The sequence below is a fragment of the Atractosteus spatula genome, chromosome 10, assembly GCF_055471065.1.
Source record: "Atractosteus spatula isolate fAtrSpa1 chromosome 10, fAtrSpa1.hap1, whole genome shotgun sequence".
NCBI lineage: Eukaryota > Metazoa > Chordata > Actinopteri > Semionotiformes > Lepisosteidae > Atractosteus > Atractosteus spatula.
Window position 1 is genome coordinate 22,263,398 of NC_142715.1, and position 12,703 is coordinate 22,276,100.

General features: G+C 40.5%; 1 protein-coding gene across 1 annotated transcript in view; it reads right to left on the minus strand.

Moving 5' to 3' along the window:
- LOC148825844 (scavenger receptor cysteine-rich type 1 protein M130-like) overlaps positions 1-12,703 on the minus strand; it is a 115,124-nt gene that overhangs the window by 14,414 nt on the left and 88,007 nt on the right. The window contains 1 exon segment of the mRNA XM_088926348.1: positions 1,543-1,857. Coding sequence (XP_088782474.1) covers positions 1,543-1,857 — 315 coding nt within the window.

Genomic DNA, 12,703 nt, shown 5'->3' on the forward strand with positions numbered 1-12,703 from the left:
CCCTGATGAGATGGGAGCAGAAGGAAGGGACTGATCACTTTTGAGAAAGATATTAAAGAGCTGGTAAGCAGCTTAACTGCCTGTTGTATTCCTTCATGTGAAGATGCTCATTCAAATGTTTAGCTTTAGTTTTTTGTTCTTGGGTTGTTTTTATTGTTCTGTAAATAATGAAACACTACTTTGGAAATGAAGGCTTTATTTGTGTTCATCCAAATAGCTGCCTGTATACAGCAGCTGGCTTCTGGGTTTGACACTAACTTACAAAGCGTTTTTATTTTCTGAAACCTCAACCCTGGAAAACATAAAACAGAGGGAGAGGGACATTTTTCCCTAGAGAAACAGAGATGTTATATCAGATTGTTTAGTTATTTTTTAAGAATGTGAATGTATTCATGATGTATTTAAAACATTCCATACTGTATGTACACTGAGAACTGAGGGCAACTTTGCTAAAGGATTGTAGGAATATGGAACAGGTTACCAGATATCCCAGCTTTCTTGAAGAAACAGTGGATGAGATCCTTGGATCAATACTGACTACCAAATGGACCAGGAAGCTGAGAGATCTCCTCTACTTTGTAATAGATTAAATTTTGAGAATACATATCAGTCATATTGTTTTTATTCTATAGTTTTTATTTCTATAGTTTTTAGATATTGTTGTAACTAATTTGTTTCACTCAATCTCACAGAATGAGGTCGTTGTTGTAATGTTTGTAAATATGTCAGAGAAATGCAACTGATGTTCAATGTCATTGCTGTAATTCTTTGATCAATACAGCTCTTTGAATCTGAATTAAATAGAGAAAAGGGAGAAAAAAGAGAGACACAGCAGAACTGTAAGTGAAAATGATGCTGGTGAATTACAAGGAGGACAAACAGTAGTTTTCAAATCAAGACCAAGAATAAATTTGTTTATACGGATCTATCGGTCACATACTGTAAATTTATTTGTAGATTTACAGCCTTATGATCAAACACTGTCCTTTGGCTTCTTTATAGGTCAATTGTAAAACCTAACAGGAATCATACAGGTGGGGTTGGGGGTTTCAGACAGTTTTCAATATCTTTTCTACACACTGCAGGAAATACAATCCTGAAGGAGAAAAGACACACAGTGACAGGGAGGAGTGCTGTCACAGCTCTCAGCAGGACAGGAGCAGCAGCAATGGGAGGATGGACAAATGATGAAGGACTCTAGATTGGTGCAGGAGTTTTAATTCTCCTCAGTGCTGGAGACTGGAGACTGAAAAATTCAATTTGTTCAACTCAGATCCATTGGTGACATAGTTATATTACCTTATATATTAATGTATATTATACATAACTGGAAGGTCGAGTGTAAAACTGACAGACAGCAGACAGGAGGGGTTTGTCCTGCAGTTGCTCTCAGACAGTGTCTCCTGTCTGTGTTTCTACCTCTGGTCTCCACACAGTTAGAAAGACATAGTGACAGTAAGGAGTGTTGACGGGGCTCTCGATCAATGGAGGAGTTTCAATTCTCCTCAGTGCTGGAGACTGGAGAGAGTCTGTTTCTCTTACCTGAACACCTCACTCCAGCATCAGAGTCATGAGGAATGCTATACTGTTTTACTTCAGTTTCACCACAGTCCCTCAGCGCAGACTCTGAACCTCTGCAGGAGACCAAGCCCAGCAGGACTGATCCAGACCCTGGTCCGAAGTGAGCTCCTCCTGGAGCTGAAACAGCAGATCCACAGCCCAGCTGTCTGCACACCACTGCAGCATCATCCAGATCCCAGCCATCTTGAATTACTGTCCCCCACTCTCCACCATGATATACCTCCACTGTCCCCTCACAGGGACTGGCTCCATTCACCAGCCTCACATCAGCACTGCCTACAGAGAGAGAGAAACAATACCTATCACCACGTCTACAGGATATTTTTATATTAAGATTTTAGAAATAAACCTGGAATTTTTATTTGGTTTTACCTGTTTGATTGGATTGCTAGTCTCTCCCATGGGGAACAAGAGACAGTGGAGTGACAGAAAGTCCACCAGCAGCCATCTTACCTCTCCCTCCACACACCTGTGTCCAGATCCTGTTATATATCTCTCTGTCCATATCACTGTGTGACTGCAGAGGGCTGTTCTGCTGTGGTTACTACAGTGGACAGTGGCTGTAAAGACTGTGCTCATGTGTTTCTAAAAGCTGTGGTCAGTATAGTGGACAGTGGCTATAATGACTGTGCTCCTGTGTTTCTGGGAGCTGTGGTCAGTATAGTGGACAGTGGCTATAATGACTGTGCTCCTGTGTTTCTGGGAGCTGTGGTCAGTATAGTGGACAGTGGCTATAATGACTGTGCTCATGTGTTTCTAAAAGCTGTGGTTAGTACAGTGGTCAGTGGCTGTAAAGACTATGTTCCTCAGTTTCTGGAAGCTGTGGTCAGTAAAGTGGTCAGTGGGTGTAATGACTGTGCTCCTGTGTTTCTGGAAGCTGTGGTCAGTATAGTGGTCAGTGGCTGTAATGACTGTGTTCCTGTGTTTCTGGGAGCTGTGGTCAGTACAGTGGTCAGTGGCTGTAATAACGGTCTTCCTGAATTTCTAGAAGCTGTGGTCAGGACAGTGGACAGTGCCTGTAATGAGTGTGTTCCTGTGTTTCTAGAAGCTGTGGTCAGTACAGTGGACAGTGGCTGTAATGACTGCATTCCTGTGTTTCTGGAAGCTGTGGTCAGTACAGTGGCTGTAATGATTGTGCTCCTGTGTTTCTGGAAGTGGTCAGTTGGCTGTAATGATGGTCTTCCTGTGTTTCAGGAAGCTGTGGTCAGTAGAGTGGACAATGGCTGTAAAGACTATGTTCCTCAGTTTCTAGAAGCTGTGGTCAGTATAGTGGTCAGTAGCTGTAATGACTGTGCTCCTGTGTTTCTAGAAGCTGTGGTCAGTATATTGGTCAGTTGCTGTAATGACTGTGTTCCTGTGTTTCTGGGAGCTGTGGTCAGTACAGTGGTCAGTGGCTGTAATAACGGTCTTCCTGAATTTCTAGAAGCTGTGGTCAGTACAGTGGACAGGGGGTGTAATGAGTGTGTGCCTGTGTTTCTGGGAGCTGTGTTCAGTAAAGTGGTCAGTGACTGTAATGACGGTGTTCTGGGTTTCTGGAAGCTGTGGTCAGTACAGTGGTCAGTGGCTGTAATGACTGTGTTCCTGTGTTTCTGGAAGCTGTGGTCAGTATAGTGGTCAGTAGCTGTAATGACTGTGTTCCTGGGTTTCTAGAAGCTGTGGTCAGTACAGTGGACAGTGGCTGTAATGACGGTGTTCTGGGTTTCTGGAAGCTGTGGTCAGTAAAGTGGTCAGTGGGTGTAATGACTGTGCTCATACATGGATGCTTCACAACTTGTGCTGAAATATGTGAAGTGTAATGCTGCAGAAAGATGGAAAATCTGCAGCAGGAGATATAATTGAAACCCAGGCGCAGGACTTTGAGCTCTTTCAGAGTTTGAATGATCAGGGAGTAACAGATTGAATGCAGGCTGCTGGGCTGAATGAAAAAGGTGAGCAGAAAGAAAAAATAAAGAGGGACACCCGTCTCCCAGCTGAAATAAAGAAAAGAAAGGCTGGAGAGTCAGCGAGGAAAAGGAAAGAATTAAAACAGAGAAAATATTTCAGGATCGAAGAGCAGGAGAAATTAAAATAACTTGACTATGAGAGGAATGCGATCGCTAGGTTCACAAGGTTTAGCTCTAATGATGGAGATTCGGTGCTCTGAACAATTTCAAATAAAGAGGTGATTAGTGTGACTGGGAGCCTGAATGAAAGACTGAAGGTTTAATTGAAAGACGTCCTGACCCAGTCTGAATGACAGGGTGAGCGCTCGAGGGAATGTTGCTGTTGATGCGAGTCAGTCCCAGCCCAGACTGTACGTGAAGTGTGTATACTTACTGTCCAGGGCACATTTACAGTAACTAGATTTGTTCTTTTTGATTAAATTTTCAATCACCTTCAGTTTGGAGTGTGAATTTTTTTTTTCCATTACACACTATATGCTACAATTCATTTAAGTACTACTTTTTATTCATATATTTTTTTGCTATGCTTACATGATAAATATGTGAACAATGTGTTTTAGCTTTTACCTCTCAAGATCTTAGTACATAATTCACAGATTGAATTATAGTTGCACTTAATAATATATTCTAGAATCACAGTGCACAGGTTGTTTTTATTACTCTTTTTTTTAAATTCCATAATGTAAGAAAAATTATCCCTATCATTAGTTATCTAAGACTTACAAACAACAATTCATTTAGCTGTGAAGTATCAGTCAAATGCAGAATAAACATGGAAAAATAATTAAACCTTTCTCTCTTCAAAATGAAGGACTTCCGGGTCAAATACACATTTCTTCCAACATAATAGACACATTTCTCAAATAAAACTCCAGTCTGAACAGATCCCAAACTTTTGTTTAAAGTTGAAAAAACTACAAGATTTGCCTCAGGACTCCTGTGTTGTTACTGAAACTGGACACTGTTGTCTAAAAGCACCCAGTATGGATTCAGGTCAGAAAACTACTACACACTGCAATACAAATACCTATCACCTGAATGTGACTGTTATAACAAATAAACACAACTATATGTCTTGTCCTCAATAGTGTTACAATGTTAGATCCTTCTGTAATATAATTACCATAGTATCTAAAACTACTGTAATCATTCTCAAAAATAACCATGGATCAAAAATATTTTAATACATTTACCTTCAGTACTCTTATTTGTATTAGCACATTCACCTGCAATAGTTACTAATATTATTTGTTAATCGGAAACGTGCCTTAAATATACTTTTATCTCTGATCACCTGTCTGTAATAGTTCTTTGAACTAAAATTGTCACCTTCTCTCAAAATACTCTATTTTTTAATAACATTTCCATAATGTTATAATGTTATCATTATTAATGTTACTTTAATAATACAGTAAATACAAAATGTGTCAATAGTAATAATACTGGAGTCTCAATAATATTCTAGTATTTAATAACACACTTATCTCAGTTAAAATATTAGTCTAAAAATACTCCAGTGTTTAATAACACATCAGTTAATTACTTTAATAAAACATATTAATTCATCAGTGTGTAAAATAAAATATCAGTCCGATCAATACAACAGTGTTTAAAAACACACTGATCTCTGTTAATACACTAGTCTGTTTTTATACCTGTTAGAGAGGGCAGAATTGAGCACAATGAAATAAACAACCCCTGGTAAATATTTTGAAGACGTTGTATTATTGTTAAAACATTTGTATTCCTTTTTGTTTGCAAATGGGAACATTTCCACAAGTCCTAGCACATGACCCAAATTACAGCCCAAATTTTGCATTTTATTATTATGGTAATAGATAAGGGATTGTCAAGTTGTACAACATTTTTGATAAGGTTGCTAAATATCTACAATATTAATAGTTATAATAATTATATGTTAGTACTTAAAAAACATTATCCTTAGACTGTGTTGTGTGTAATAGTGTATAACTGCATATAAAACTATTAATACAGCATTAATAGAAAATAGTTTAAAAAACATATAAGCTGAATTAATATTATGATTAATTGTCGAGGTGAAATTCTTGTTAATACTGCAAAATGTTTATTATTTTTCCTTATTTATAGCACTAGCATAAAATCAATTATAATTTTAAGGAATATCCATAAAGCTGAGTTTTAAATTAAACAGAAAAGCACTTCTGCATGCTGTGGTCACTACGGTGGGCAGTGGCTGTAATGACTGTAGAGCCTCAGATGGCTGGTCCTGGGTTCCAGGATGCTGTGGTCACTATACTGGACACTGTACTAACTCTGTGGCTTCCAAGTCCTGGGACCAGTGTTTCTGTGTTACTGGGACCTGTGGTCACTACAGTGGTCAGAGGCTGACAGGTGCTTCACATGTTGTGCTGAAATGTGTGTGAGGTGTATATTCCCATTGTCTGTATGTGAATTGTTGACAATGATTTTCTAGCCTTTACCTGCCAACATCTAACCTTAACACATGATCATCAGATTAAATTATATTAAAGAACAACATTTTTCAAAAATACCAGACAGGTTTAACATATAGGCACAGATACATTTATTGTGATGCTGTCCTGAGCAACTGCTCAAAAATCTAAACTTGAGTCCTGTGATTACGAATTAATTTTTAAATATTGCATTTGTATGATAACATGTAATTAAATATTTAATTTGTATTACTCATACTTATATAATTGCATTTGATAATAATTTCAGATTTCTAATGTAGTCAAAAACACAATTTACAAAAAAAAACCTGTCATTAGATAACTAACCTAAAAACACAAATTAAATTATGTAGCTGTTAAATAATAGACAAATCCTGTATAAACACAAAACACAACTACCATTTTTTAATTCCTCCTGTAATGCCACAATGTCTTGTAGTTGTTAAATTATTAATGTTACACCTCAGTTTCTGATGAGACCCCAGTTAATAATAATACACCTACAATACTAAGAATTTCCACAATTTTGTTAATATTTTTCATTTTATAGCTTATAAACCAATAATTAATGTCACTTTTATCAGCCTGTGCTTTTCAATGTGAAAACAAGCAAACCTGGGCTTTATGAACCAGGTAAACATATATCAGTTTTATTTTAATACTATAAAAATACAAGAGCTAATTGTCCTATGACTGAAAAGGTTTTACATTTTCCAAATGTAATTGTAAGTCTTTAAAATGAAGAATTCACACTCATAACTTCCTATCATATTGGAACACATATTCTTATAACATCTAGAGGAACTACTTGTTTTCACAGCAACTGAATATCACACAGCCTAACGATAGAAACCTGGACTGTCTGAATACACCAAAGATATAATGGCAGCATTAAAACTCCAGTCTTAATTCTCTAGCATAAACACTTTAGGTGGTGACAACACATTTACTGTATATCTATTAATACATCAGTCTGTAATAATTTAATATCAGTCTCAATAATAATCCAGTATTTAAAAACATGTGTATCTCTATTAATGCACCAGTCTGTCATAATACAATACTGAGGAGTCAGAATTGAACACAATAAAACAATAAACAACCCAGAGTATTTCTGAATCATCCTGTATAATATGATATTATTCTAGAAACATTTTTTATTGCTCACACTTTTTTTGTTTTCGAGTAAATGAAGACTTTTTCACATGTCACAGCATATCACTCAAATTATCACTTATATATAAAGTTGATTATTACAGTAACGAGTAAGTTAAATAACTTTTTAAAGATTTTATACACTCCATGTTTTCACAAATTATCAATAGAGGGTGATAATGGCCAGCTTCTGCTGTATCCATCTATAACATTATTATTATATAATGTTTAGAAATCTTAAGAATATTTTAATAAAATCCAATAAAAATTAAAAGCAACTAATTATATTTAGACACAGCTAATTATATTTCCTTACTTACAGACCAAGATAAAATACAGTTATAATATTTTTGATGAATACCCACAAAGCTGAATGTAAAATAAACATTTAAAAAATGTTCAACCCACTTATTGCTCCATTTACATCAAAACTTTACTTAATTTAATTCCAGTTGTTGTCTGTCTGTCTGGACAGAAGAAGACTGGTCACTTACTGTCTGAGCTGTGCAGCACCAGGACAGTGAGAGAGAAGATGGACAGGCAGCTTTTCATTGCCATCAGGACAGAGCACAGCTGAGACCCCTGTCTTCACCCCTGAGCCCACAGGGCAACTGAGCTGCTGCTCCGCACCCAGGACCCCCAGTAACAACACAGCCCCCCGCCCCGCCAATCACACACAGCACTGCCTTTTCAGACTGACAGCAGGAACCTCTCACACAGGCGGGACGGCCAATCACACAGGGCCCTTTCAGTCTTCTCCATATATATCAGAGACACATCACTGTTTCCTCTCCCTGAAGACACTCCCAGCAGTGCGGAGGAGAGGAGAGACAGGAGCAGCTCTGTGTCTCACTGGAGGAAACACAGATACAGATACAGACAGCAGGGCTGCAGGTGCTGCAGGGGCAGGAAGAGATCAGATATTAAATTTAAAAAATTGTAGACAAGTATTATATTTTTAAATCAGTATCAAGATATTAATTATGTATATACGGTCTTGTAATTCTTGCTGTCTGTATCAGGAAGTGTCTAGTGACTGGTGTCCAGAATGTGGTCCTGTCCTGCTGTCTGTGTCAGGCAGTCTCCAGTGACTGGTGTCCTGAATATGGTCCTGTGTGCTGTGAGAAAACCGGCTCAGGGACGCCAAATATGTAATCATAGTGGCTCTCTTAAGGCACCAGTTCTGTAGGGTTTGGGCATTTACTGAGACAATTATTAATTGTAGCTGTAAATCACAAAGTTGATTCTTTTGATGGCTTTAGAATCCAACCATGTGACATTACTCAAACAACGCACACACACAGGTACTAATACACGAGGATACATTTATTAATACATAGAATATGCATATTAACCTAACAGATCTTATCGAGAGGGTTATCAGAATACAAAAGGTATATATTCAATCAGTTACAAAGTGTTACACATATCAAGAGGACATACGTTCAGTATATCATTCATTAAGACCGTTTCGTAAAGTGAACTTGGTTACAACTTCTACATTAGATACTCAAAACAAGTACATAACTCTTAGGAATTAAATTGATATCAACTGGTTTGGATAACAATTGAATTCTCGAGCTGTAATCCATTGAAGTTGAATACTCATCCAATTTCTGGGGATTCAGATCTCCTGCGGGCACAAAGAAACAGTTGCAGGCTGTTGCTGTCCAATCCGCGCTCTCTGGCTCCGTGCCAGGCTGTGCTGTGCGGCTTGCGACGGTGCGCTGTTGATGCTCACTGTTGGCTTTAACTAGCAAAGTTTGTGCACAGGAGAAAAGATGACTGTGGGTCCCAGCAAGTCAGGAAGAGGACCGGTTCGTTCCTGATGAAGAGCTAGTTCTGAATAGTGATTCAGCTTTCCACAGTTCCGACCTGTTCACGAGGCCTGCTGCTGGTGCTAACCTCGGGTGGATCCTCTGGTTATTCTCTGGCAACCTCCGCTCTAGACTCTTAGAACAAAGGAAAGTTCTGGCACTCGGACACACTGGCCGTTCCGTGGTTGTCCGGGCTGAGTCTCAGGATGGTCAGGAGGCGCGCTGCGAGAATGTCCTGCCCTTGGGAGCCTTCTGCTCCTGGGCTGTCCTGCCCTGGAATTCTCCTTTAGAATTCCCTTCGAAAAAGTTCACAGAATTCTCCTGAGTCCCTTCTGAATTTCACTGAATCTTGTTGAATCTCCCCTTCTGAATCTCTCAGAATCTCTCAGGCTCTCTTTGTTGCCTGTTTTTACCTGGAGGAACTTCAGCTCGTCAATTGGCTGAAAGTTCCATGGGCATCAGAGTCCCACGTGGGTTACTCGGCCCTACCAGTCCCTGATTGGTTGATCAAGGTGAGATATGAGTCACTTACTCCTGACACTTAGGAATGCAGTCCAGATGTCCATCTGCCACTCCCTAGACAGATAGGCGCCAATGGATGACCATTGATCATGATAGCCAGGCTTAGCTAAGTGCATCCCCCTTTGGGAGCTGTCCCTTATCAAAAGAAAACATCTTTAAATCAGCCTGCATGAATAGCTTCTCTGTGGCTGCACCACAGAGATGAACAGAGAAATGGGGCCTCATTTGGGAAAGCTCAGAAACACTTAATTCTTTCTTATTAATAAGCATTGCCGCTACAGTGCCATGCTGTCTGTGTTAGGCAGTGTCCAGTGACTAGTGTCCTGCAGTGAGTCACAGAGTTATTGTGTCTCCAGACAGTAATGTCTTCTGGTCATGGTCAAGGGCAGTGTGAGGAGAGCCTGTGATCAAGGTGGCAGTGAGGTCATTCAGGTCAGCACAGGAATACCGAGACAAGGTGGACTGACTAAGAACTGGCTGTCCTGTGACTGTGATCAATAATTTAAATGAAAAAAAAAGCCCAGCAGTGATTGTCCCCTCTGTACTGAGCCTGGTGGATAGCAGCTCTTCCAGTTGAGTCCCTCAGACCCTGAGTCTGTCCTTGTGCATCTCCAGTCCACACAGATGTTCCAGCCACTCCAGCTGTGGCCCCAGTGTTTCTCTGTGTGGAGCTGACTGTGAGACTGAGACTCTCTAACAGCACAGTGGAGCTGAACTGATACTGATACACCCCCAGGCTGAACAGAGTGAGGACTCAGGTCACTTCCTCCTCCTTATTCTTATAGGTAGTAGAAGCAGTAGCAGTAGGAGGAGCAGTAAAATATTAATAGTAGGTATTAATAGTAATAGTGGATAGCAGCAGTATCAGTGGCAGCACTAGTAGTAGCTGTAGTAACAGTAGTAGAAGCATTAGCAGTAGTAACAGTAGTAGTATTGGTAGTTATGCTATATTTTAACTCTTTAGTTCAACAATATAGCGTATGTGTTGCAGCTTCAGCAGAAGAGTAGGAGACAGTTTCAAAGTTGGAAAAACAGCTAAATGAAAAATCAGTCCTTGTTACAACACCCAGCGAGAACACAGCCCACCTCCTCCTTATTAATAGTAGTAGAAGTAGCAGTGGCAGCAGTAGTAACAGTAACAGTAGTACCTGCAGCAGTAGTAACAGTAGTACTAGTAGCTTTAGTAGCATTAGTAGTAGCAGTAAAATATTACTAGTTGCAGTTGTATCAGTAGCAGCGATAGTAGGAGCTGTGATTTAAGGCACCAATTAAAACAATTCCTACAATGATATGACAACATATTTTTACAGAGGGACATATTATCTTCAGTAAAACTGCACTATCTCTTCACTTCCCTGTCTTTAGGAAATGGGCCTGTTTCGTCAGAGCTTTACCGGAACTGCAGGTCAGACTCTGCAGAGAGTCTGTGGTTTGTGCTGTGATGTGCAGTGCAGTGTGATGAGGGAGCTGAGAGCTGAGCTGTACAGAGAGACACACAGGGAGCCCAGTATTCAGAGCTCCAGTGCTGCACAGGGAGACACAGGAGAGCCCAGTGTTCAGAGCTCCAGTGCTGCACAGGGAGACACAGGAGAGTGTAGTGTTCAGAGCTCTACAGGGTGACAGGTCCTCTCCCCACACAGCTCTCTCAGTGTGTCTCTCAGGGCTGAACAGGAGGGGCTGTTCCTGTCAGAATGGAGGCTGACTCTCAGAGCTCCAGTGCCAATATGAGGAGAAGCTCTCAGACCTGACTGCTGCCAGAGCCTCTGAGCCTGAGTGGCCATGAGCACTGAGCTCCTCAGCAGCTGAGAAAAGCCTCCTGTCTCCTGTGCTCACAGTGTGGTTGAACACCTGCACTGTCTTTCTGCTCCTTCTCCCTCTCTCCACCTTCCTGTCTCTCTCGCAGTGTGTGCTCTTATCTGTCCATCTCTCTTTCTCCTCTTCTCTCACTCTGACAATCTGTGCAGAGTATCTGAAGGGGATGTAACATCACTTGGCAAAAGAAAAAAAATTCTCAGAAGCAGAATAAAAAAAAACTCTTCACAGTCAGATTCACAGCTCAGACTCACACACAGAGCTCTGGGTCCCTCAGTACTTTACCCAAACTCCTACCTCCTGAACAGACAGAAGCTCATCTTCATACTTTTCTGTCCTGACAATCCAGATCAGTGCTGCTACATGAACAATATCAGACAGAACAGCCTGGACTCAGGTCACATCTCCCCCTTTTCTCCTTCCTCCCAGCCCTCTTAGAGACAGAGAAGAGCTCCTGGTTCTCCTCTCTGTGAACTGGGTTCAGGGGTCACTGATCTGGCAGCTGTGGGCTCTGTTCCAGGTCAGAAGCAAGAAGCTCCCATTAACCCTTTCCAGGACCTCCAGTATTACTGTCCTGATTCACTGTCTTTACTGTAAGTCAGCCTCCAATCCTCTGTCAGAAGTGTTTGACTGACAATTGAGCAATATGTGATTATCTTTTACTATTATTTTTACTGATTTAATGAACAGCAGTATTGCCACTGTTATAAGTGTATTATGATTCTCAGCAGCAGCAGACTGATGGTCAAGTCTACAATAGTGACTAGTTGACCAGTCTGTAGCTCTGAGCAGTGGGACTCAGATCACACAGAAGACCTGTCTGTGTGTGATTCCACACCAGCCCTGGGATACAGCGTCTCCCACACGTCTCTCAGGGAGAGTCTTATAAATACACAGTTAAACAGAGTCTGATAACAGTTATATAGTTAATTCAATCATCAAACCGCCTGAGGAGCTGAGAGCTCGAATGGAAATAAAACCAGGAGATGCTCTTGAACTTCCAGGATCTGATCTTCTAGGATTATATTCTGTGGAGATTCGTGTAAAACGCTTAAAAGCGCTGATTACAGGTACTTGTGCTATTTCTCGTCTGCTCTACGGGACTACTCTATACAACGTATTAGTCTGTAAAGTAAACTATATATTTTTTTATGTTAAATGAATTTAATTCCTCGGTTTGTCGCTCTCCTTCTCCAACTGTTATACAGTAAATCACTTCTCTTCACAGCCTGGCGTTTTTTCTTTTGGAGATGTTACAGTATATCTGTAAGAAAAGCCCCCCGGGCTCCGGACAGGAGTCTCCTCCAGCGGAGACGCGCTCTGCTGTCAGAAAGAGCGCTGTGACGTCACAGACACCAGCCAGAGCGCCGGGATCAGAGAGCGAGACTGAGGGAGGCGCGCTGAGCGCTCGGAGGAG